General features: G+C 41.6%; 1 protein-coding gene across 5 annotated transcripts in view; it reads right to left on the bottom strand.

Moving 5' to 3' along the window:
- Window positions 1-27,544, bottom strand: part of DAP3 (death associated protein 3) — a 43,825-nt gene that overhangs the window by 5,895 nt on the left and 10,386 nt on the right. For 3 of the 5 annotated variants that reach the window (XM_006052029.4, XM_006052028.4, XM_006052027.4), the window contains exons 2-11: window positions 12,262-12,313; window positions 7,655-7,777; window positions 6,195-6,296; window positions 4,236-4,344; window positions 4,007-4,099; window positions 2,811-2,941; window positions 2,051-2,131; window positions 1,805-1,963; window positions 1,085-1,144; window positions 566-655 (exon numbers count right to left, since the gene is read on the bottom strand). In XM_006052029.4, coding sequence (XP_006052091.1) covers window positions 566-655; window positions 1,085-1,144; window positions 1,805-1,963; window positions 2,051-2,131; window positions 2,811-2,941; window positions 4,007-4,099; window positions 4,236-4,344; window positions 6,195-6,296; window positions 7,655-7,777; window positions 12,262-12,303 — 990 coding nt within the window. In that variant the 5' untranslated portion in view covers window positions 12,304-12,313. Of the gene's footprint in view, window positions 1-565; window positions 656-1,084; window positions 1,145-1,804; window positions 1,964-2,050; window positions 2,132-2,810; window positions 2,942-4,006; window positions 4,100-4,235; window positions 4,345-6,194; window positions 6,297-7,654; window positions 7,778-12,261; window positions 12,314-14,361; window positions 14,818-27,544 lie in introns of those variants that run through there. The other 2 variants (XM_025289394.3, XM_044944270.2) reach the window with 2 other exon arrangements.

Below are 27,544 nucleotides of genomic sequence, written 5' to 3' on the forward strand. Positions count from 1 at the left end.
TTTAGTTCAGTTCAGTTCAGTCACTCAGTCGTGTCTGACTCTTTGCGATCCCATGGACTGCAGCACACCAGGCTTTCCTGTCCATCACCAACTCCCAAAGCCTGCTCAAACTCATGTCCATTGTGTCAATGATGCCATCCAACCGTCTCATCCTCTGTTGTCCCCTTCTCCTCCCACTGTCAATCTTTCCCAGTATCAGGGTCTTTCCCAATGAGTCAATTCTTTGCATCAGGTGTTCAAAGTATTGGAGTTTCAGCCTCAGCATCAGTCCGTCCAAAGAACACCCAGGACTGGTCTCCTTTAGGATGGACTGGTTGGATCTCCTTGCAGTCCAAGGGACTCGCAAGAGTATCTCAGGTTACTATTAACATAATTCAGAATAAAAAAAAAAGATGGAGAGAAAGAGTAAAGCAAACATGGGAAAGTGTTAGCATTTTAGGAATCTAAATGTTAAGGTGCAGAGGAATATGCTTTTTCTCCAAGTCTGAAATTATGCCCCAATATATATATATGTGTGTATCTTCAGACAGAATGACTAAAGTAAACAAACTTTCTGTGATCCGACCTTTCCCAGCAACTCCTGGGGCAGATAGGCTTTCCGGGGCTTAAAGAGAGACCCAGTCTGGCTCACAGTCAACACGATGGCACCTCCTTGCTGAAATAAAGAAGAAAAAGCTGAATTTCAGCAAGACAGAAAAATGCATTTTAATCATCTGCACATTTTTTTTTGCCATATAGAACAGTTAAATGGCAACTAAATTTTAATTTGTGATTTGACCCTGACAATAAATTGCTACATGATCTTAAATTTATCAAAATCCTCTCCAAAGTCGGTAAGAAATAAAAACACCTTGAACAAATGCAGTCAAGTGAAATTATGCCAATATTTTAAAAAAAATGCTTTTGAATAAGTGTACTCCAGTCAAGATGATAGATAAGCCAAATTACAGACATTAAATAAGATAAAAGAACTTTCTGTCCACGTACTTAGAGACTGGTTAAGTATCAGCAATGAAGCAATCAAACGTCTTTGAAATGAAAATACATTTTTTTCTGAAACGTGTTAGGCATTGTATGTACTCACCCAATCATTTTTCACCATTTTCCTCAGGTTGTAAATAAGGGCTAGTTCTTCCGGGGCAATCTGCATATTGGTCAACGTGTGAGAGGGAGAAGGAGAAGAGAGGGAGAGACGAGAACATTACTTGCTTTACCTGGATGCTCTGAGATAGCTGCATTGACAACAACCAAAAACTCCTCAACTGGGATTTCTCTGGTGGTCCAGTGGTTAGGACTCCATGCTCTCACTGCCAAGGGTCCAAGTTCAATCCTTGATTGGGGAACTAAGATCTCACAAGCCATGCTGCATGGCCAAAAAACAACAAACTACATAACCGTGTACCTGGAGGTACATCTCTGGGATAGGCTACGCGGCCACTGGTCCTCAAACTGCCCTGCTTCTGGAGATTAAAAACAGTAGAAAAAATAACCACTGCCCCAAACCACTTATTACCTTGATGCTTCTGATCGTCTCTGCTTAGAATACGGAACATCATTTTGAAAAGACAGTAGAAAAAATTGTGAAAAGGAAACACAGCTTTTGCTGTCATGCTCTTGGTGTTCAGCAGATGATAGAACATAGCATCACCTTGTCTTTCTGATACTATTTTCACTATACGTCTTATTTCATATATTCCAAAAGCAAGAAAATATACTGCCTGGTTTAAAAGGCTATGTCTCAGCCTACATATATAAAGATCCCTGAAATCAGAGAAACCAAAATAGAGAAACTTAGTTTTCCTACCGGGCTTTTATCTTCTCTTTTCAGTGTGGTCCTTCCCCAGAGAGCATTGACTCCATCCACTGCCACCAGGAGGCGAAAAATACCCAGAGAACTTTGCCTCTTTAGCTCTTTAAGCACAATCCCAACTGCATCTGTGGCATTCCTCACTCGCATTATGCCCTGTAGGGGAAGAGGGACGGGGACTGCAGTGCTGCAAGAGGCTGTCTCTGGTTATGATCGAGTACACGTCCCGTCTTTTTTAAATACCTGTTCAACTACTTCTGCCAGAGGACTGCCTTTCTCAGTGCTTTCTCGCTTATTCCAGACATACTTGTCTTGAACTTTTATCTAAAAATAAAACAAAGACCAAAAAAGGCCACTTAGCCTGAGAATGAACCCATCCCTAGCTAGGAAGGTAGGGTAGGAGGTTAAGGTTATTAGCAGTCAGCTTTAATCTATTTTTCAAGCCAAGTAAGAGACCTTGGCAGGAAGTGAATGCTTTCTAGCCCATTTCTGCCTGGAGCTGGAGCATAAAGAAACACAAGGAAAAACATAAGGGATTCTGATCAAAAAGGCCCAGGATGAAGCCTTGCCATCTGAATTTTTAACAAGCTCCTAGGTGATTCTGACTTACATCCAGAGTTGAAAACCCCTAGCCCACAAGAATCACTTAAAAATAATTTTACAAATCTGTTTCTGGTTCCTAAAAGATCCAATCTGGAAAAAATTATGTAGTTGAAATGTTCGTTAGAGGATTTTAGGCTGTCACCTTGGAAAAGTCAATGAATCTGTCTGGACATCCTTTTGCTACACACAGATGCAGACAGCTTACTGCTGCCTCTATTTCCCATGCATAAATGAGTTTCAGGGTATGAACTCACTGTGAATAAATGTATGCAAGAAAGAAAAAAACGGTATAGTTACCCCAACTACAATATTAGTTCTCCATAGTCTACTGGTACTTAGGGCACAAAGAAGATAAAATCTTAAGGACTGTCCAGCACCAAACTTCTGGGAGTCTAGTCACCTGACTCAAGAAACGCTCATTTGCAGTTTTGAAATTCTTCAGCCAGATTGAAGCTTCTAAAGGTTGATCAAAGCGCTGTTTGTTGTAGGTGGACTGCAGAAGATCCCGGCAGTTTTTCACCCAAAGGTGAGCTAATCAAAAGGCAAAAGAAAACAAACTAGGTAGAACTGAGTGTATTCAACTCAAAATACTCCATGCCCCTTTCTGTTACGGGAGATGACTTTAGATTCCCATATATATTTCTTAAAGCCTTCCTGCTTCAGAGGTTTATTTTTTGGTCTGCTGCTGCTGCTGCTAAGTCGCTTCAGTCGTGTCCAACTCTGTGCGACCCCATTAGACGGCAGCCCAGCAGGCTCCCCTGTCCCTGGGATTCTCCAGGCAAGAACTGGAGTGAGTCGCCATTTCCTTCTCCAATGCATGAAAGTGAAAAGGCAAAGTGTCTAGTTCATCGTAAATATTATCACTATACACAATACATGAACAAATGGATTAAAGGTCACCTTAGCTTCTTGGCAGTTTTAGTTAGAATATGTCGATGCAAACAACACTGAACAAAACAAGGAGAGACAGGGACTTCCCTGATGGTCCAGTGGTTAAGAGTCCACCTGCCAACGCAGGGGACACGGGTTTGACCCCTGGTCTGGCAAGATTCCACGTGCTGCAGAGCAACTAACCTCATTCTCTGTAACTACTGAGTCCGCACACTGCGATGAGAAGCCCATGTACTGTAACAAAAAGTAGCCTCTGCTCGCTGCAACTAGAGAAAGGCCACAGATAGCTAGGAAGACCCAGTGCAGTCAAAAATAAGTAAAATTATGTACTAAAGAAACAAAACAAGGAGGGATGTGTATGAAGTGTGAGAGTGTAATTTTTAAACTTCATGCTAACAACCCAGAATGCTGGCAAGCAGTACCATGGCAAAGGCTCTGTGGGTCTCAAAGTTGTTAGCTGATGGCATAAAGCCTGTGGTGAACACAAAGGTGGGAGTTCATGCTCATGGGCATCAGGTAACTACCAGAGGCCTGCGTTACCGAGAGGACCGCTGGGCCAAAATACTTCATTCCTATTATCAAAAGGTTCCCGAACTGGCTCACAGCAGTCTGCCTCTGGAGCAGGGCCTGCCAGAAAACTGCAGCCACAGTGCCACCACATAACAGAATAACCAACCCCACAGAGTGAGGGGAGGAAGGTCTTACCATCTGGAATATGCAGTATCAGCCAGTCTTGTTTTGCACAGAAATGAATAATATGGCAAAGACTGAGGGTCTTTCCTGTTCCCTTTTCGCCATCTAAAGCACTTGCTGTTAAAGAAAACACTACCAAAAGGGACACTTCCACTGTCAAGAAATACAGCATTTCTTCTTTTCCCACATTTGAGGGAGGAAAGCCCTGGCTCAGACGGCCTGGGCAAGCAGGAAAGGATACAGAGAATGTATCGTACAGCTGGGTGAGCAAAATCGGTGTTTTTCAGGTAATGCAGGAGCTCGAGGGCTGGTTTCCTTACCATCAGGCAAGCTTCATTGAATGTCTTCACCTAACAAGACAGGAAAAGAGGGAGGAAAGGGTGGGGCTGGAACGTCTAGCCAGCTCTGGTAATATACACCGAGCCTAATACAGCAACCATAGGATCAAACTGCCTACTCTTCATTTACTCAGTTAAAGGATGTTGGTATTGAATTTGAAAATTTAACCATGTAATTTAGCTAAAAATTAAAACACATCATCCCACACCGAGCACTTAACAGTCAGCTTTTGATTATTTCTGTAGATGAAGCATTAGTTAATTGAAATTTACAAAAAATTCTGATGTCTCATAACATAACTATGCATACTACTTAAGGTTGATACAAATATTACAAGTGTGTAAAATGCTGAACAAGGTATCTGATACATGCTAATCATCAAATTAGCTGATGGCATAAAGCCTGTTAATTCTTTAAAATTTATTTTTAGCTAGATCTTACTGTAACCACCTACACTTTTCTCTGAACTATATATGTACCAGCTCAGGAGCAGGTGTGACCAGTTGCCTCAGCTATGAGGCCATACTTGACAATACCAGCATATAGATATACCAGAGAACTAACACACAAAATTAATTCCTTTAAAAAAAAATTAATCCCCTTTTAGCCACCAGGAATAGTTTGGTGGAAAAATTTTGGAAGCAGTGATATGTGTGAAAATGGTTTGCAAATAAAGTATTTAATAATGTGTATTGATAAAAATAAATATCTAACAAATACTATTCACAAGTATGTTAGATAAGGGTTAAAATAATGTTGATTTTTTTTTTTTAATCCTAACCAAACAACTGGATTGGAAGAGGACTTTGACAGGTAAGTTCAAATTTAACAGAAAGTGAAAACTTCAAAAACATGATACAGATATTAAAACAGAAATGCTGCTATTAGGCAATATGACAGTACTAAATACACAGACAACAGCGAGCGGGTTGGCTTTTTACATAAATGGAAGCCGTGGAAAGAATGAGTGATTCCCTCCAAAGCACTGGTGGGTAAGCCATTCTGAAAGCAACCTGGGATCAAGTTAGACCCTCAGAACCACGTTAGAGATTGCACTACGAATGTCTTGGAACAGTTTAATGATTTCTTGTAATTGTGTCCTATTTCCAAACAACAAAATTTTGGATGAGAGTCTGTGGTCGAGAATTAGCTCCTTTACTGGTGTCTCATCTGATTTCTTGAAACGAAGCACACTAAAGAAATGACATCCTCTGGCTTCTAAGCCAAATATCACCCGCACAGTCAAGTTTGATATTTCAATAAGAAGGAATAATTTCTGAGACTGAAAATAATTGAGCAGGAATTAGCCAAAGAACCAGTTTTGCCAATAAACCCTGCTTCCAGTTAACTGAATTCTTTCACTGGCTATTAAGGCAACCCAAGATCACACTCTTTGGGTTGACGTTATGACTACAAAACTGTATTTTCTGAAAACCCATGAGACTGAAGAACAATGAGTGACACATCTAAGCCATTTGTTGTTTCTGACTCATGAATACGTTCTTATTTTTCTACTCATATTAACTATTTTCAGGATATCTTGCTAAAGCAAATATTAAATTAATTTTTAACAATTTTTGAAGGCTGAAGTTTCTAGAAATCTGTTGGGTAACACAAGAAAAAAGAGTGGGGTATTATTTATTTACTTAAGAATATTTTGCCTGGCTTCAAAAAGGATTTAAATTGGTTAACTTCAGATCTGCTTAAAGTAATAATAGTAACAGCAGTATTCACAAAAGATAATCAATAGCTGAATTTATCTTTTTGAAGATGCAAATTAAATCTTTTCGTTTTCTACTCATTTAATTCTACAAACACCTTGTGTTACAAGTCCCCTCCACAACCCTCCCGCTTTGAGCACCTGCATTACAAAGCGAGGAGGCAGGCCATGGGGGAGTACGGTCTTCAGTTCTGGGATGGGTATGCTGTAGTGCTGGCCCACGTGCCGCTCCCCATGCTTGGTCTAGGAAATAAAAATGCAGACAAGTATAATGGAGAGCGACCAAGACTTTGAAAAAGCATCAAGGGCTTTCCAGACGCCACAGAGGAAACAGTTCTCAGAGCTGGAAAAGATATTCTATTCTTTAATTTCTTTCTTTTTTTTTTTATTCTTTAATTTCTTATCTTAGACAAAAATGTTCACTGTTGTCCCCAAATCCACAGTGCATGTATTGAACATAAAGCTTATATTGGCCTGAATGATGCAGCCAGTTGCTCAGCAACATAAACCCTAGATGTGGAGGCAGCAGAGACAATTCTTGCCATCTGGATTCTTCTGTGCTGTGTATAGAGATGCTCCAATCACGTGACAAGATCATCTGCATGCCACTGTTGCCATAGAAACCCCAGAGGAACTGGCAGATAAAGGGACTACAATTACAGGGAACGCTGAAAGACACTTCAATGACTTCATTCACTTATCCTATTTCATTTTGTGCTTGTGAAAGTAGATGAACGCTAGAGACATAAATACAACACACCCTGCTGAGATGGTGTTTTGGGTAATGAGTTATTTTTTTCCCATTCCACATGTGCAGCATATGTTAAGATGGGGCAACTCAGGGGGCAAGGGTAGGGACAAAAAGGAGAGAAAAACTATTGGTTCCCTTCACATTTAGGCACAGATCACACAACTAATTTCATTTATAAGAGGCAACAATAATACTGAGGAATGAGAAATAAGTGTTTAGCCTAATGGGACCTGAGGTAGAAAATGCAACCAGATTGGTTACTAGAAAGACTGTGTTCTGGACCTGCCCTGCCATGTGATCCTGGGTATGTAAGTCGATTTCTTAGGATTCTCCAAACCAGGGTTGGTAGACTATGACTGGCTATCCATTTTCATAAATAAAGTTCTACTGGAGCACAGCCATTTGTTTATGGCACAGCTAAGCAGCTGTAACAGAGATCACTTTGGCTCATATGTCTAAAATATTTATTATCTGGTCCCTGAAGGAAAAGTTTGCTAACCCATCATACAGTAAAATCAACAATAACTACTAAATTTAACTTCTAAGATATTGAATATTTAAGTGTTTACTAGGTACCCACTCTATATATATAACAAAACTGACAGCATGAAGTGAGTTCAATGGCAGGCATTAAATCAGAACAGATACAGGCTGAGCTGCCCGAGTTATGTTACTGGAGGATCAGATAGGGATGAGGAAGATGAAGGTTCCAGAATGCTGTCTCAGGTACATTGTCTGACTGTATGTAAATCTGCTTACCTTCCTTTGGTTTCAGTTTTCCTGATACATAAAACAATGGCAAACAAATTATAAGCCCTGAAAAAAATCCATATACACATTAGCAACTTACCGGATCATTCTCAAGAGTGCGGGAAATAGCTCTGGGACTCTCAGTTGGAACCTGGTTATCCAAGTGAGCAACAGGGCACTGGGGTGCCTGGGTCCCTAAGTGCAAAAAACGTCCAGGGTCCAACTATAAAAGAAACCATTTTAGTTTTAAATTATTAGGCTTTTTGTGCTTGCTACAACACTGAGGTTTAAAGCCAGATGTGCAACAGGGGAAAATATTACTAACATGCATTTTAGTTTTATGTAAAACAGAACCTTGTTATTATTTATAATTCTCGAAGTCCAATCACATTATTCATACTCTGAATCTGTTTCAGCTGGTGTTGCTATGTCTGGGCGTTGTCCCACATGGAAACAATTCCATTAGAGACTGTTCAGGAGTATAGCTCAGCCATTAACAACTAGACTCAGGAAACTTCTTTTAATGCTCTTGCCCAAAGTGATGAATGGTGGTCAGTACTGTACAATTCCCAGCTGTCTAGTAATCCTAGTCACCTCAGTTATTAGGGGATTAGTGCAATGTTCCTATTTGTCAGGTATAATTACACTTCCTGCAACAATGTGCTGGCTAGCTCTGCCCTGAAATAAAGAATCTTTCATTAAGGACGAGTAATGAGGGAGTGCATAAAGCACCCAGCTAAGTGAAAATAAACCGCTCTACAGGCAAGTTGGTGAACTGCACATGGAAACCTCAAAACTGGGGGAAGGCTGGGCAAGAGGATGCAATTTCAGGAGATAAATCCAAGAAAAAGCTAACTGGAGAACTCCTAAGCTGAGTTAGGATAACAGGCCTTGTTTATAAGTAAAGAGATGCCAATTACAAGAGAAAGATTAGAGTACGGATCCAGCAGAGTCAGGAGGACAGGGGTGTGAGAGATGGTTATAGTAATGGAGTTGCTTGCTAGGTCAATAGGTAATAGGAAAGCTGCTTGTATTTATATTCAGTCTCACTAAGCAGCTGCATGAGTGTAGAAAATGTATATTATTTTTATACCACCTTTTGTAACACTTTTATCCATTTATAAGACCTTTAACTCCGTAACAGCTTTTTAACTAGTATCTTTGAATCTTTGACAGTCCAAAAGATTTGTCCTCCCAAACAGGTTTCATGTTCAGCTAATCAAAAAGTTGGGATGACTCTTGACTTATGTTAAAATAAGTCTCAAAGTCCTTAACATGATGACGAAGGCCACTGCTGTAAGCTCAACCCACCTTTCTAGTCCCGCCCCGTCCACACTCTAGTCGGCCAACCATGCTAAAACACATTATTCACTTTTATGCCTTCATAATTCTGCTCATTCTACTTCAACTTCCCTCTCCCCCTATTTAAATCTTACTTATCCTTTAAGACTCATCTCAAATGACATATCCTTTGTGAAGATTTGCCAGACACCTCCAGGCAAAAGCAATGATCTTTCCCTCTCTATTGATAGCACTTTCTTTGTATTGCATGCATTTTTACTCTGCCTGGAACTACATTCATGGTTTTCATTAACTGAGTACCTAAAAAATGCTAGGCAACACATATACACATTATTTTTGAGCCAAGAATCCTAGAAGATAGGTAGAGAATTACACTGCTTTATTATGAGGGACATCATGGTTCAGGGAAGTTAGATAATTTTGTCTAAAGTCATTGAGTTGGTAGGTATTGAAACCAGAATCCAAATCCAAGTCTTTCTGACTCCAAAATCTTTATCATGCTATCTTACATGTAAGTTTGTCTCCCATTTTAGGCCACACACACTTGGAAGAGAAGGGATCAGGTATTGTACATCTTTGTGTCTACTTCTCCGAGTACATAATGCACCACAAATGCTTCGTGCTCGTGCCCTGGAATAAAAAGTCTTTCCCAGAGACATGTGATGGGGGAGCACATACAGCATCAAGCTAACAGAGTGAACTGCACTGCACTACAGCTTGGTGAACTGCACATGCAAACCTCTGAACCAGATTCACATACATTAATACTGAGTTGGCCAAAAGGTTCGTTCAGGTTTTTCCATAACATCTTATGGAAATTTTTTGGCCAACCAAATATAAAGTAATAGGGTAAAGTAATACAATTGCTGCAACTTTGAGGATGCAGAGACAGCAATGTTTATCACATATCTAAATACGCTAATCTCCCAGCCTCCTTTGCAGATAGATTGGGGTCACATTATTAGTTCTGCTGCTGCTGCTGCTGCTAAGTCGCTTCAGTCATGTCTGACTCTGTGCGACCCCATAGACGGAAGCCCACCAGGCTCCCCTGTCCCTGGGATTCTCCAGGCAAAAACACTGGAGTGGGTTGCCATTTCCTTCTCTAGTGCATGAAAGTGAAAAGTGAAAGGGAAGTCGCTCAGTCGTGTCCGACTCGTAGCGACTCCATGGACTGCAGCCAACCAGGCTCCCCTGTCCATGGGATTTTCCAGGCAAGAGTACTGGAGTGGGGTGCCACTGCCTTCTCTGATTAGTTCTGCTAATAAGCTCTAAATGGAAATAACTTGGGTCACTTCTAGTCAGGCAGCTAAGAATGGGTAAAAATTCCCTTTTTTCTTCTGCTGTGGCAAACAAATCTACAATGTGAGATCAGTTCAGTTCAGTTCAGTCGCTCAGTCGTGTCCAACTCTTTGCAATCTCATTAACGTAGCCTGCCAGGCTCCTCTATCCATGGAATTCTCCAGGCAAGCATATTGGAGTGGGTTGCCATTTCCTACTCCAGGGGATCTTCCCAACCCAGGGACTGAACCCAGGTCTCCCACATTGAGAACAGATTCTTTACCATCTGAGCCACCAGGGAAGCCCCCATATCTGCTTATAAACCAATTTTGATTTTTTGGCTGCAGCGCAGAACATGTGAAATCTTAGTTCCCCAACCAGGGATTGAACCTGTGCCTCCTGCAGGGGAAGTTCAGAGCCCTAACCACTGGACAGCCAGGGAATTCCCTGCCTGATAATCATTTCGGAAATACAGCAATAGCAAAACAAAGCACAGACACAAAACACACAAAAAATACACAAAAACCAATATCATGTGCTGAGTTAAGCCAATGAGAATTCGAGGCCTGTTACTTCAACACAGCATCTGAACAATGCACCTTACTACTGATAAAATTTTTTCAGTTCTACTGCAGAGAAAACATGTCTCCAAATAAAGTAGCATTCAAATGGGAAATTATATTCAAAGACCACTAGGTGGTGCTATTTCTACAAGAAACCTATGACATTTTAGTTAAGTGTTTTTTTGCAGCAAATTAAAAGCTAACAAAATGGACTCCTTCCTTCTTAGTGTGATACATGGCATCACCCAGCTAGTCTCTCGTTTCCAGGGCAAACAACCATATGTACAGCTACCTCTGCACTGTTCCAGAATGAAAATCACGCAGTTCTTGAAAGAGAGCATTCATGAGCTAATCAAGGTTCCTCTAAACCAATCTACAGAAAGCATACAATTTTCTCACTGACACTCCTCTGCAGTCTGGACTCAAGACTTTCTTGTCTGCTATTAGGAAGAAGAAATTGTAGCCTTTTAATATAATTAGTTGGGGCCAGAGTCCATCCATTTGTTGATATTTCCTTTCATTTTCATTTTGTTTTTTAAAAATGGGTTATTTTATGCACATAGGTTTGTCATGAATCTCTGGGGAAAAGATGACTACCATAAGAGGAAGGACTCCTTTTTAAGGAAATCTAATCTGCAATTAAATGATCAGATGGGAGTGACTAAGCCCTTCTGCTCAGTGCTCATCCTTCAGGATTTAGCTCTTTAGGATTTCCTCTGGATCCTCCTAATCCAGTTAGGTGCCTTCACCATACTATGACAAAATCATTTAATCATGATTCTGCTACTGGATTTGGAGGTCTGAAAGAAAAACGGGCCATAAAATGCAATACAGCAGAGTGGTTAAGGTCATGGCCTTTTAAGTCAGACAGACCTGCCATCTAGTGTGGGCTCAACAACTTCACACCGTGTTACTTCAGGCACGTTACTTAGCCTTTCTAATCCTCAATTTCTGCATCTGTGAAACAAAGATATTATCTACCTTATGAGTTGATCATGAAGATTAGGAGAAACAAAGCACTTAGCACAGTGTCTGGCACATAATGGATGCCCAACAAACAGAAACCGTTATTAGTGAGATGAGTCATCTTAGCATCCCGAGCATCTGCCTCATGGAATGTGCTGAAAAACTATTTGCTAATTAGATGAGAGAATGAAGTAAAGTAACAGAATTGTTCTTACATATGACTGTTATTTAATCAACTATCAGAAATTAGCAACTTTTTTTTTTCCCAATACTTCATTAAGGGATGAGAACTCAACTAGAGAATAATAAAAGTTAATAAACACAACTGTGCTTAAGCTTATTTATCTACTAAAAAATGTTAATTCTCTTATGATAGGGTAAAATTCCAAGGACAACTATTCTACTAAGACCTGTTATTGAATTTTTAGGGCAGTTAGGAGTGATGTGTATGGCAGAGAAAAGGAATTGTGAATGCTTTTTTTTGAGTGGTCAGTCAGCTCAAGTTCACCAGAGCATTTTATTCTGGATACAATCAATTTAGAAAGGAAATCCACCTAAAGACAGTTTGCACAAAGCACTTAGGTCAGTTAGGACTTACCTTATGGACCCTGGAGACAAGCCTTGTCATTCCTTTCAGCATTATCCCTGTGCTTTAAAAAAAAAAGTGAAAAGGTAAGCCGCAACTGGGAAAAGATATCTGCATGATGGGTTAGAATTTAGAATAAAGACTGCCTAGACACTGATTAAAAAATGAACAGAGGACATGAACAGGTATTTCGCAGAAAAGGGAATACAAATGGCTAGTAAATCTATGAAAAGAGTTTCACCCTGATGACAAATCAGGGAAATAGAAATTAAAACCATGACAAAAAAGACTTCCACAATCATCATATTGAGAAAAATTAAAAAGACAACAGCAAACGCTAGAGCACGGGGAACACTGGGAACTTCCCTATACTGTCAATGGAACTATAAATACAAATATCTTAGAAAACAAATTTGAAACTACCTGTAAAGTTGAAAATGTACATAACTATGGCCCAGGTATTCTACTCTGTATTTATTTTAGAAAAACACATATACAGGTACACTGAAAAATATGTTTTACAATGTTTATAGTAGTAGAATATGAATAATCAAAAACTGTAAAAATCACAAATGTCCACTGATATAAAAGAGTGTATAAACAGAGACACAGTCACACAATGGAATGCCATACAAAAGTAAACCGCAGTTACATGTATGGCATAGATGGACCTCAAAACTAATACTGAGGGCGAACTCTAATATAGAACATGATATAGTTCATGTGAAATTCAAAACACAAATCCTATTTGGGGAATACACATGTATGTAGTAAAACTGAAAGAGAAGGAGCATGATAAACACATATTTAGAATAGTATTTATCCTTAGGGAAGAGATAAAGGGACAAGACTGGGGAAGGGCACGGAGATCCAACCAGTCTATCCTGAAGGAGATCAGTCCTGGGTGTTCATTGGAAGGACTGATGCTGAAGCTGAAACTCCAATACTTTGGCCACCTGATGCAAAGAGCTGACTCACTGGAAAAGACCCTGATGCTGGGAAAGATTGAGGGCAGGAGGAGAAGGGGACAACAGAGGATGAGATGGTTGGATGGCAACACCGACTCAATGGACATGGGTTTGGGTGGACTCCGGGAGTTGGTGATGGACACGGAGGCTGGTGTGCTGCAGTTCGTGGGGTCGCAAAGAGTCAGACACGACTGAGCGACTGAAGTGACTGACTGACACAAAGAAAATTATAATGATCTACTTCAAATGATGGATAATGAATATATGATCATTTGCTTTTTTAATTTTTATGCCATATGTGTTATGTTTATTCATTTGTATGCTGCTGCTGCTACCGCTGCTAGGTCACTTCAGTCATGTCCGACTCTGTGCGACCCCACAGACGGCAGCCCACCAGGCTCCCCCATCCCTGGGATTCTCCAGGCAAGAACACTGGAGTGGGTTGCCGTTTCCTTCGCCAATGCATGAAAGTGAAAAGTGAAAGTGAAGTCGCTCAGTCGTGTCCGACTCCTAGCGACCCCATGGACTGCAGCCCACTAGGCTCCTCTGTCCATGGGAGTTTCCAGGCAAGAGTACTGGAGTGGGGTGCCAGGGCCTTCTCTGCATTTGTATGCTGGAAGTATTTAACAGAAAAACCTTAATCGTGTGAAGTAAAAAACTGTTTAAAATACTTAAATGCAACTCTCAATATTCACTAGTAGATAATAAAGTTGAACTCATTTATTCAACAGCTACACAGCACCTGTTATATGCCAGGGCCTGTGAATAAGATGGTGAACAAAGCTGTTATGGTCTCTGACTCAAAAGAGCTTATAGTACAGTTAAGAGATGATGTAAACTCCTATGAATTTTATTCCCTTTTAGTTTTTAAGTTTACGTTTTCTCTTTTAGAAACAGTTTATTTTCCATCAACCTCTTTCCATTTTAGCTTGTGGAAGAACAGCTTAAGACTACTCAGTGGTTGCACCCTCGTCTTCAGGGGCCTGAGCGACGGGAGCTGCACAGCAGTCTTCAGGAGGCTCCGCACGCCAGGCTGCAGCAGGGAACTGCCGAACAGGCACCAGCGGCACCTGCATGCCTGCAGCCCAGCCTGCCGCCTCAGGTCAAGCAGCAAGGAACTTAGGAGCCGAAGGGGTCTATTCACCGTAAAATTCCTCCCGCTCGCAGCCTTCTCAGCTGCTGCCTGCTCTTCTTTTTCAGTCTCTTCAGGATCTCTGTAAAAGTTGAGATCAGCCATGACATCCCATTGGCGTTCACAGGAGATGGTGCCATGCATGCGCAGAACTTCCCCGGGTGAGTATCCACCACATCAGACCCACCAAGTCAGCTTTCTTATTGCATGGGATGACAACACCCACTCTCCTCTCCTCTCTGCAGAGTCTGTGTTACACAGAGCAATGGTGGGCAGCTGAACGTAAGAGGTCTCTGTGAGCAGCTGTAACCACCAGAAGTTGTGGCTCTGGAAGGCTGCCCAGATCTGGCTAGTGAGGTTCCAGGAGAGAAGCGGCCAGCAACAGGAGTGGCTCCAGGAGCAGCAGCAAACTCCAACACAGCTTCCTGGAGGACGTGACACTCAAATCAGCTGGACTTTCAATGGCAACAATGGCACGACCTGCAACAGAAGTTCCGCCCAGGTTTTCAGATTTATGATGTAGATGCCATCATTTTTCCTTTTGTAGATGTACTGTTCCATTTGGAAGTCAAGCGTGGGTCCCAGCTGCAAGAAATTTAAGGACACCCACGCCCTTCATCTGCAGGACATAAAGGACTCTAGACATTGTGAAAGCTTTCCTTTAAATTAAAACGGGAATCCCAAACAATGCTGTTATGGATCCTTGTCTGGGCAGTGTAGAAAAGTTAACTTCTTAGTAAAGATGTCAAAGCACGCCTTAACTCAGTCATTCCAAAAAAACGTGTGATGTGCTTCTACATGCCCAATCATACAGAGCATTCAGCGGTGAACAAGCCTGGCATGGTCTCCACTGGCCTGCCTCCTGTTTACATGTGGGATTCCAGGCTCCTTTGCTGTGTTTCAAAACCAAAAGTTCTAGAGCAGCAGTTCACAAAATGAGTTTGGTGAAACTAGTCATAAGATGTATCAATGATTTCTGGACAAAGAAACTTGAGAATACTATATAGTTATTCATTTCTTGAATAATTACAATGTATGTATCAGTTCAGTTTAGTTCAGTCGCTCAGTTATGTCCGACTCTTTGCGACCCCATGAATCGCAGCACACCAGGCCTCCTTGTCCATCACCAACTCCCGGAGTTCACTCAGACTCACGTCCATCAAGTCAGTGATGCCATCCAGCCATCTCATCCTCTGTCGTCCCCTTCTCCTCCTGCCCCCAATCCCTCCCAGCATCACAGTCTTTTCCAATGAGTCAGCTCTTTGCATGAGGTGGCCAAAGTACTGGAGTTTCAGCTTTAGCATCATTCCTTCCAAAGAAATCCCAGGGCTGATCTCCTTCAGAATGAACTGGTTGGATCTCCTTGCAGTCCAAGGGACTCTCAAGAGTCTTCTCCAACACCACAGTTCAAAAGCATCAATTCTTCGGCGCTCAGCCTTCTTCACAGTCCAACTCTCACATCCATACATGACCACTGGAAAAACCATAGCCTTGACTAGACGGACCTTTGTTGGCAAAGTAATATCTCTGCTTTTGAATATGCTATCTATTTGCATATTTAAAAGCTTTGGGGAAAACTACAGTAAAGAGGAGGGGCTTCCGTGGTAGTTCAGTGGTAAAGAACCTGCCTGCCAATGCAGGAGATGTGGGTTGGATTCCTGGGTTAGAAAGGTCTCATGTAGAAGGAAATGGCAACCCAGTCCAGTATTCTTGCCCGGAGAATCCCATGGACAGAGGAACCTGGTGAGCTATAGTCCACAAGGTTGCAAAGAGTTGGATATGACTTAGTGACAAAAACAAAACCAAAAAAAATAGCAAAGAGAATGTTTTTTCCCCTAAGGTGCCCTGGGTCTTCGCTGTGGTGTGCAGGCTTTCTCTGATTGCAGCCCAAGGGTGGTCTCTGGATGTGAAGCACAAGAACGCGTGGGCTAGACAGCTGCAGCCTGTGGGCTTCGTTGCCCCAAGATCCTAGTTCCTCGACCAAGGATCAAACCTGCATCCCCTGCATTGGAGGGTGGACTCTTAACCACTGGGTCACCAGGGAAGTCCCCCAAATCTTTTTAATCCAAATTTACTTGGTCTTAGAACCCTTGGAACTCCACAAAACACTATTAATTACATTCTCCTGGGTGTGAGCGAAAGGGTTGCTGCTGTGGAACAAGCATATGCCCAGGCCTGAGGATGAACCTGCTAGGCCACAGGCAGAGTCGAGGGACCCTCTGCTCCCCATTCTCCCTAGCTCTGCCTTAGTGCCGCCATTGCTGCTCACCACCGCCCAGGGCCCACCCCCACCCCCACCAGCACACGCTACCTAATCCAACTGTGCAGGAAAGAACTAAAAGAGCAAGGCTGCCCTTAGCTGGGGAGAGTCCCCATCACTCCCAGAATGGGTAAGCGTGACTCACTGCGCGTAAACTATTTACCCAAACAACATGGTTTATGTTAAACACTTGCTTTCCTTCTGGAATGTGGAATTTTAGTACACGCCAGGCAGCAAATGACTGCATGGCCCGCCCCAATTAAAAACCCTGGGCACTGAGACTGTTGACAGTTTCCCGGGTGGCAACAACATTTCATGTGTTGTCCACTTTTTGCTGAAGGAATCAAGTGTGTCTTACACGATTCTACTGGGAAAGGACTCCTGGAAATTTGTACCTGTTTCCTCCAGATTTTGCGCAGTGTGCCCTTTCCCTGTACTGATGTTGCTCTGTATCTTTTTGCTGTAATAAGTCACAGCTGTAAGCACAACCATATGCTGACCTCCCAGTCCTTCTAAGGAATCACAGAACCTGGGGGTACTCCTGGCAACCATCAACACAACAACCCAGTGCCCAAAACCACCCAGCATCGATTTCCACCGGATACAACCATCACCTGACACCCAACACCACCATCTCTGACCAGCTCAATTTTCTTAACTTCAGGTCTCCTTCCTTCCCTATTTCAATTACTTCAACTCCCTGCCTCCATCTGTGACAACCAACCTCCATACAAATTCTAACCCTCCATGTCAGCTGATTTCCAACCCTAAGCCCTCCACCCAACCTCAACTTTTCCAGTTCCCAAACTACTTATGACCCAGTGTCACTCCAACAGTATCTAGCCTACTCAACCTTGTTCCCTGTATCTTCTCAATGTGCCCTGGTACCACCACTGATAGGAGACATCTGTGGGCTGCAGCTCTGCAGGGAGGTCGGGTCCTACAAAGCATGGTGACATAATCCTGAGGGGAGTACTTTCTCCATATACGCCTGTGGTCACTGAGGCCATTACTCTGGCTGTGTTTTAGAGATTATGGGAAATGCTGGTCAGGAAAATGTGACCAGCTTTCCATCTTGTACCCAGTCATCTTGTATCTTACCAGCCTCCATCCCTGAACTTCTCCAATCCATCCTTTCCACTGAAGTCTTGCTCTTAAAACCCTTCAATATTTTTCTACTGCTTTTAAAGGTAAAGGACACACACACCTTACATAAGAATGAGAGAAGATATTTTAAGGAAAAAAGGAGAGTGAATCTCAAAAGTATAATCTCAAGGCAGACACTCTAGACTAAACCACATTTTCCAAGTTCTATAAAATACCTTTAAATAAAAACAAACAAACAAAAAAAATCAAATTGACAGGCCAACTTAAAGCAGAAAGAATAGAATGTGTGCTCATTCTACATTCCAGTTCAGTTCAGGCATTCATTTGTGTCTGACTCTTTTCGACTCCATGGACTGCAGCACACCAGCTTCCCTGTCCATCACCAACTCCCGGAGCTTGCTCAAACTCATGTCTATGGAGTTGGTGATGCCATCCAACCATCTCATCCTCTTTCGTCCCCTTCTCCTCCTGCCTTCAATCTTTCCCAGCATCAGGGTCTTTTCCAATGAGTCAGTTCTTCACATCAGATGGCCAAAGTACTGGAGCTTCAACTTTAGCATCAGTCCTTTCAATGAATATTAAGGACTGATGTCCCGTAAGATTGACTGGTTGGATCTCCTTGCAGTCCAAGGGACTCTCAAGAGTCTTCTCCAACACCAGAGTTCAAAAGCATCAATTCTTTGGTCCTCAGCTTTCTTTATAGTCCAACTCCCACATCCATACATGACTACTGGAAAAACCATAGCCTTGACTAGACGGACCTTTGTCAGGAGGTAATGTCTCTGCTTTTTAATATGTTCTCTAGCTTGGTCATATCTTTTCTTCCAAGGACCAAGTGTTTTTTAATTTCATGGCTGTAGTTACCATCTGCAGTGATTCTGGAGCTCAAGAAAATAAAGTCTCTGACTGTTTCCCCATCTATTTGCCACAAAGTGATGGGGCCAGATGCCATGATCTTCGTTTTTTGAATGTTGAATTTTAAGCCAACTATTTCACTCTCCTCTTTCACTTTTAACATGCTCTTTAGTTCCTCTTCGCTTTCTGCCATGAGGGTGGTATCATCTGTATATGTGAGGTTATTGATATTTCTCCTGGCAATCTTGATTTCAGCTTTATCCAGCTTTATTCAGCCCAGCATTTCATATGATGTATTGGCATACAAGTTAAATAAGCAGCGTGACAATACACAACCTTAACATACTCCTTTCCCAATTCGGAACCAGCCCGTTGTTCCATGTCCTGTTCTAACTGTTGCTTACTGACCTGCATACAGGTTTCCAAGGAGGCAGGTATGGTGCTGTGGTATTCCCATCTCTTTAAGAATTTTCCACAGTTTGTTGTGATCCACACAGTCAAAGGCTTTAGTGTAGTCAAAGAAGAAGTAGATGTTTTTCCGAAAGTCTTTTGCTTTTTCTATTTGATCTCTGGTTCCTCTGCCTTTTCTAAATCCAGCTTGAACATCTGCAAATTCTTGAGCATTACTTTGCTAGCATGTACTACTGCTAAGTCCTTCAGTCGTTTCCGACTCTGTGTGACCCCATAGACGGCAGCCCACCAGGCTCCCCCATCCCTGGGATTCTCCAGGCAAGAACACTGGAGTGGTTGCCATTTCCTTCTCCAATGCATGAAAGTGAAAAGTGAAAGTGAAGTCGCTCAGTGGTGTCCAACTCTTAGCGACCCCATGGACTGCAGCCTACCAGGCTCCTCCGTCCATGGGATTTTCCAGGCAAGAGTACTGGAGTGGGGTGCCATTGCCTTCTCCGGCTAGCATGTGAGATGACCACAATTGTGCAGTAGTTTGAATGTCCTTTGGCATTGCCCTTCTGTGGGACTGGAATGAAAACTGACCTTTTTCAGTCCTGTGGCTACTGCTGAGTTTTCCAAATTTGCTGGCATATTGAGTGCAGCACTTTAACAGCTTTTAGGATTTGAATTAACTCAGCTGGAATTCCATCACCTCCACTAGCTTTGTTCATAGCGATGCTTCCTAAGGCCCACTTGACCTCACACTCCAGGATGTCTGGCTCTGGTGAGCACACCATCATGGTTATCTGGGTCATTGAGATCTTTTTTTTGTATAGTTCTTCTGTGTATTTTTGCCACCTCTACTTAATATCTTCTGCTTCTGTTACATCCATACTGTATCTGTCCTTTATTGTGCCCATCTTTGCATGAAATGTTCCTTTGGTATCTCTAATTTTCTTGAAGAGGACTTTCCCATTCTATTGCTTTCCTCTATTTCTTTGCACTGATTACTTATTAAGGCTTTCTTATCTCTCCTTGCTATTCTTTGAAACTCTGCATTCAAATGGGCATATCTGTCCTTTTCTCCTTTGCTTTTAGCTTCTCTTCTTTTCTCAGCTATTTGTAAGGCCTCCTCACACAACCATTTTGCCTTTTTGCATTTCTTTTTCTTGGATGGTTTTGATCACTGCTTCCTATGCAATGTTACAAACCTCCGTCCATAGTTCTTCAGGCACTCTATCAGATCTAATCCCTTGAATCTACATTCCAAGATATATACAAATCAGGGCACTTTAAAAAAAAAGGCTCAAAGCCACTAATACTACGAAAAAATTGAGTAAAGATTTCTCCTTTCAGTTTTTTCATATTCTTTGAGTGCTGATTTGCAGCGCACAAATTAATCACATTGTTATTGGAAGGCAGATAAAGGACTGGTTTCCTCATGGTATAAGATGAAAAGAGTTATGCAGATGAAGGGTGTGATGTCTGCACAATAATGTGTATGTGACCATGAACTCCTTATTGCCAAATTCAGACTTAAATTGAAGAAAGTAGGGAAAACCACTAGACCATTCAGGTATGATCTAAATCAAATCCCTTATGATTATACAGTGGAAGTGAGAAATAGATTTAAGGGCCTAGATCTGATAGATAGAGTACCTGATGAACTATGGAATGAGGTTCATGACATTGTACAGGAGACAGGGATCAAGACCATTCTCATAGAAAAGAAATGCAAAACAGCAAAATGGATGTCTGGGGAGGCCTTACAAATAGCTGTGAAAAGAAGAGAAGCGAAAAGCAAAGGAGAAAAGGAAAGATATAAACATCTGAATGCAGAGTTCCAAAGAATAGCAATAAGAGATAAGAAAGTCTTCTTCAGCGATCAATGCAAAGAAATAGAGGAAAACAACAGAATGGGAAAGACTAGGGATCTCTTCAAGAAAATCAGAGATACCAAAGGAACATTTCATGCAAAGATGAGCTCGATAAAGGACAGAAATGGTATGGACCTAACAGAAGCAGAAGATATTAAGAAGAGATGGCAATACACAGAAGAACTGTACAAAAAAGATCTTCACAACCCAGATAATCACGATGGTGTGATCACTGACCTAGAGCCAGACATTCTGGAACGTGAAGTCAAGTGGGCCTTAGAAAGCATCACTACGAACAAAGCTAGGGGAGGTGATGGAATTCCAGTTGAGCTATTCCAAATCCTGAAAGATGATGCTGTGAAAGTGCTGCACTCAATATGCCAGCAAATTTGGAAAACTCAGCAGTGGCCACAGGACTGGAAAAGGTCAGCTTTCATTCCAATCCCAAAGAAAGGCAATGCCAAAGAAGGCTCAAACTACCGCACAACTGCACTCATCTCATACGCTAGTAAAGTAATGCTCAAAATTCTCCAAGCCAGGCTTCAGCAATAGGTGAACCGTGAACTTACTGATGTTCAAGCTGGTTTTCGAAAAGGCAGAGGAACCAGAGATCAAATTGCCAACATCCGCTGGATCATGGAAAAAGCAAGAGAGTTCCAAAAAAACATCTATTTCTGCTTTATTGACTATGCCAAAGCCTTTGACTGTGTGGATCACAGTAAACTGTAGAAAATTCTGAAAGAGATGGGAATACCAGACCACCTGATCTGCCTCTTGAGAAATTTGTATGCAGGTCAGGAAGCAACAGTTAGAACTGGACATGGAACAACAGACTGGTTCCAAATAGGAAAAGGAGTACATCAAAGCTGTATATTGTCACCCTGTTTATTTAATTTCTATGCAGAGTACATCATGAGAAACGCTGGACTGGAAGAAACACAAGCTGGAATCAAGATGGCCAGGAGAACTATCAATAACCTCAGATACGCAGATGATACCACCCTTATGGCAGAAAGTGAAGAGGAACTCAAAAGCCTCTTGATGAAAGTGAAAGAGGAGAGTGAAAAAGTTGGCTTAAAGCTCAACATTCAGAAAATGAAGATCATGGCATTCGGTCCCACCACTTCATGGGAAATAGATGGGGAAACAGTGGAAACAGTGTCAGACTTTATTTTTCTGGGCTCCAAAATCACTGCAGATGGTGACTGCAGCCATGAAATTAAAAGACGCTTACTCCTTGGGAGGAAAGTTATGACCAACCTAGATAGCATATTCAAAAGCAGAGACATTACTTTGCCAACAAAGGTTCGTCTAGTCAAGGCTATGGTTTTTCCTGTGGTCATGTATGGATGTGAGAGTTGGACTGTGATGAAGCCTGAGCACCGAAGAATTGATGCTTTTGAACTGTGGTGTTGGAGAAGACTCTTGAAGGGTCTTCAAGTCTTGAGAGTCTGCAAGGAGATCCAACCAGTCCATTCTGAAGGAAATCAGTCCTGGGATTTCTTTGGAAGGAATCATACTAAAGCTGAAACTCCAGTACTTTGGCCACCTCATGCGAAGAGCTGACTCACTGGAAAAGACTCTGATGCTGGGAGGGATTGGGGGCAGGAGGAGAAGGGGACGACAGAGGATGAGATGGCTGGATGGTATCACTGACTCAATGGACGTGAGTCTCAGTGAACTCTGGGAGTTGGTGATGGACAGGGAGGCCTGGCGTGCTGCGAATCATTGGGTCACTAAGAGTCGGACACGACTGAGCGACAGATTTGATCTGAGCTGATCTGATACTCTTGCCTGGAAAATCCCATGGATGGAAGAGCCTGGTAGGCTGCAGTCCATGGGGTCGCTGAGGGTCGGTCACGACTGAGTGACTTCACTTTCATTTTTCACTTCCATGCATTGGAGAAGGAAATGGCAACCCACTCCAGTGTTCTTGCCTGGAGAATTCCAGGGACGGGGGAGCCTGGTGGGCTGCTGTCTATGGGGTCGCAGAGTTGGACACGACTGAAGCGACTTAGCAGCAGCATCAGCATACACTTAAACATGGTTATGATGAAAAATAAATGGTTATAATGGTAAATTTTATTTTATATACATTTTACCACAATAAAAAGTAGGGAAAAAAAACCGTAAGAAGACTCAAGGTTAAAATTAAAGATAAATAATTAGCGCAAGTGTTCTAGGAAGTAAAGATGATGGAAAAATTTCTCAATGATATCATTAAGATCCGCCTCTAATATTGCTTCACTGCCATCTTTCTGAGACTTTACCCATTGTCTATTTCTACTATTCTAAGGTGCAAGAGTCCTCCTTCCAACCCCAGTCATTCTTTGTTTAAGGTGTGGATAAAACAAACAAATCCCAGAGATAAATAATTCCAGAGTCTTTAAACCACTTGGAGCTTTTTCAGGTACACTTGGAAGGAACGTTTCCTCACTACTGTACTGCAAGTTCTGTCACTCTTTTGATGAAACATTTTGGATAGTGTTAGGACCCTCTTTTTTAAAAAAAGTATTCTCACATAGGCCAAATGTATACAGAAAATGAAATCAGAAAAAGCCTGTACCAAACTTACAAAGCTATCCCAAAGATTATGTACTAACCCTTCAGTGGTCACAAAAATAATTTTTTAAATTAAGCATTTACCACTGAGACATTCACAGATTCACATGCAGTTGAAATAAGTAACACATGTTCCACAATGTTCCACGCTCCAGTCCCAAAGAAGGGCAATGCCAAAGAAGGCTCAAACTACTGCACAACTGCACTCATCTTACACGCTAGTAAAGTAATGCTCAAAATTCTCCAGGCCAGGTTTCAGCAATACATGAACCGTGAACTTCCTGATGTTCAAGCTGGTTTTCGAAAAGGCAGAGGAACCAGAGATCAAATTGCCAACATCCGCTGGATCATGGAAAAAGCAAGAGAGTTCCAGAAAAACATCTATTTCTGCTTTATTGACTATGCCAAAGCCTTTGACTGTGTGGATCACAGTAAACTGTAGAAAATTCTGAAAGAGATGGGAATACCAGACCACCTGATCTGCCTCTTGAGAAATTTGTATGCAGGTCAGGAAGCAACAGTTAGAACTGGACATGGAACAAAAGACTGGTTCCAAATAGGAAAAGGAGTACATCAAAGCTGTATATTGTCACCCTGTTTATTTAATTTCTATGCAGAGTACATCATGAGAAACGCTGGACTGGAAGAAACACAAGCTGGAATCAAGATTGCCGGGTGAAATATCAATAACCTCAGATATGCAGATGACACCACCCTTATGGCAGAAAGTGAAGAGGAACTCAAAAGCCTCTTGATGAAAGTGAAAGTGGAGAGTGAAAAAGCTGGCTTAAAGCTCAACATTCAAAAAACGAAGATCATGGCATCCGGTCCCACCACTTCATGGGAAATAGATGGGGAAACAGTGGAAACAGTGTCAGACTTTATTTTTCTGGGCTCCAAAATCACTGCAGATGGTGCCTGCAGCCATGAAATTAAAAGACGCTTACTCCTTGGAAGGAAAGTTATGACCAACCTAGACAACATATTCAAAAGCAGAGACGTTACTTTGCCAACAAAGGTTCGTCTAGTCAAGGCTATGGTTTTTCCTGTGGTCATGTATGGATGTGAGAGTTGGACTGTGAAGAAGGCTGAGCGCCGAAGAATTGATGCTTTTGAACTGTGGTGTTGGAGAAGACTCTTGAAGGGTCTTCAAGTGTTGAGAGTCTGCAAGGAGATCCAACCAGTCAATTCTGAAGTAGATCAGTCCTGGGATTTCTTTGGAGGGAATCATACTAAAGCTGAAACTCCAGTACTTTGGCTACCTGATGCTAAGAGTTGACTCATTGGAAAAGACTCTGATGCTGGGAGGGATTGGGGGCAGGAGGAGAAGGGGATGACAGAGGATGAGATGGTTGGATGGCATCACTGCCTTGACGGACGTGGATCTGGGTGAACTCCGGGAGTTGGTGATGGACAGGGAGGCCTGGCGTGCTGCGATTCATGGGGTGGCAAAGAGTCGGACACAACTGAGCGACTGAACGGAACTGAACTGAACTGGTCCAGGTATCCTTGTGGCTTAGATGGTAAAGAATCTGCCTGCAATTCGGTAGACCCAGGTTCAATCCCTGGATCAGGAAGATGCCCTGGAGAAAGGAATGGCAATCCACTCCAATATTCTTGCCTGGGAAATCCCATGGACAGAGGAGCCCTGCAGGTTACAGTCCAGGAGGTCCCAAAGAGTCAGACTAGACTGAGCATCTAACACAACAATATATCCTTTACCCAGTTTCTTCCAATGGTAACATCTTGCAAAACTATAGTACAATATAGTACCAAGACACTGACACGAACACAGTCAAAACAGAAAACTTTTCCATCACTTTAAGGATCCCTCACGTAGCCCTTATATAGCCTCCTGCACTTCCCTTTCACAACCTTCCCACTCCTTAACCATGACAACAACTAATCTGTTCTGTTTCTATAATTTTGTCCTTTCATGAATGTTGTTACATAAATGAAATCGTACTCTATGCAACCTTTTACTATCAGCTTTTTCCAGTCACCATAATTTTCTGGAGATTCATTTGGGCTGTGTGTTACATGTATCAGTAGTTTCTTCTATTTTAAAAACTTTTTTTTTTGGCCATGCTACACAGCTTGTGGGATCTTGTGCAGCATTTGGTATCTTAATTCCCTGACCAGGGATCAAACTCATGCCCCAATAGTTTGTTCTTTTAATCCTGAGTACTATTCCATGGTATGAATGTTTATTCATAAACTGTTTATTCATCCACTGAAGGTCCAGGTTTTGGCTATTACGAATAAACTGCAATTAAACATTTGTTTACAGGTTTTTGTGTGAAGAGAACCATAAATTCTTAAGGTTAAGGTGATTTACTTCATACAGAGCTCATTCAGAACTGAATTAATACTACAATGATCTTATTACCAGTTTTTCTTTTTTTCCAGAAACAGGCACTGTATTAAGCAATTTATAGGCACTGTCTGACAACACAATCCTATGAAGTAGACACTATTAAGTGCACATGAAAACAGGGATGGATAGACTAACTTGCCTGAAGGTATATAGCCTAGAAGTGACAGTTCTGGCATTCAAACCAGACGCTGCGTTCCTTCCCATCAGCCACTGCATACACTGTATTGTCAATTACCAAGTGCCTGAGCATTTCCACTGATGGGGAACGCACTAAGCAGTCCATATGGTTTTCAGCTTTTATGGAAAGTTCTTTCACAATCTGAGGTAAAATGTCTCCTTGTAGCTTTCAATCCAGTATACCCGTTTTTCTATTTGGTTTTACAAGCCACCTTTCACACAATGAATCGAAGGTAGTTATGTCCCCTATTTTATCTTTTCCTGGGTAACTGTTTTCAGTTTCTCAAAGCAATCATCATACAAGTCCTTTACATTACTCACCAATACTGTTCAGCTATCACCTACTGTTTCTAGATTTTATATTTTCGAGAGTAACTACTTTGTTATTCTGTAACACCATTGTTTCATTGAGAATACAGCTCGCCAATATCATCAGTTCTTTCTTTTTTAACCAAATATTCCTAAGTCCTAGTGTTAGTCATTCAGTCATGTCCGACTCTTTCTGACCCTCGGGACTGTCGCCTGATAGGTTCCTCTGTCCGTGGGATTTTCTAGGCAAGCATACTGGAGAGGCTTGCCATTTCCTTCTCCAGGGGATCTTCCTGACCAAGGGATAGAACCTGGGTCTCCTGCGCTGCAGGCAGGTTCTTTACCATCTGAGCCCCCAGTGGTTATAAAACAAATATTATTATCTAGCAAAATCCCAGCAGCCTTTTTAATGGAAATTGTCAAGCTGATCTCAAAATTCATATGAAAATGTAATGAACTCAGAATAGCCTATAAAACCTTGAAAAAAAAAAGTTGGAGGGCTTACATTCCTGATTTCAAAAGTTATAGTATGAGCATATGCCTATAGATCTTATGTCTCACCTATATGCCTACAGATAAACTGAACAGGGTTGAGAATTCAGTAATAAACTCTTACACTACAGTCAGCTGATTTTTAACATGAGTGCCAAGAAAATCCAATGGGAGCAAGAACAGTCAAGAAATGGTGGGAGAGCAGAATATTCACATGTAAAAGAATGAAATTATGACATCTAGCTAACATCACATAAAAAAATTAACTCAAAATAGATTACAGACCTAAATGGAAGTGCTAAAACTATAAAACTATTTTCTTCTAAGAATACAAGAGTAAATCTCTGGGATTTGGATTATGCAATGGTTTCTTAATGATGCCAAAAGCTCAAATAACAAAAATAAAAATAGGTACTTGGGCTTCATCAAAATTAAAAAGTTCGGCTTCAAAGGATACTATCAAGACAGATAATTCCTCAGCAGTTCAGTGGTTAGGAGTAAGTGCTTTCATAGCCAGAACCAGGTTTGATCTCTGGTGGGGGAATCAACAAAAAAAAATCAGCCAAAAAAAAAGAGAAACAAACAAAACACAACAAAACAAAGAAAATAAAAAACCCACAGAACGTTAGAAAAGATTTGCAAATTATGTATCTGATAAAGATATAATATATCTGATTATATATCTGTATATCCCTATACAAAGAAGTGAGCAATAAAAAGAAAACATAACTCAAAAATGGTCCAAGAACTTAAACAGATGTTTCTCCAAAGAAGATATACAATGACCAT

Source organism: Bubalus bubalis, chromosome 6, assembly GCF_019923935.1.
Source record: "Bubalus bubalis isolate 160015118507 breed Murrah chromosome 6, NDDB_SH_1, whole genome shotgun sequence".
Taxonomy (NCBI): Eukaryota; Metazoa; Chordata; class Mammalia; order Artiodactyla; family Bovidae; genus Bubalus; species Bubalus bubalis.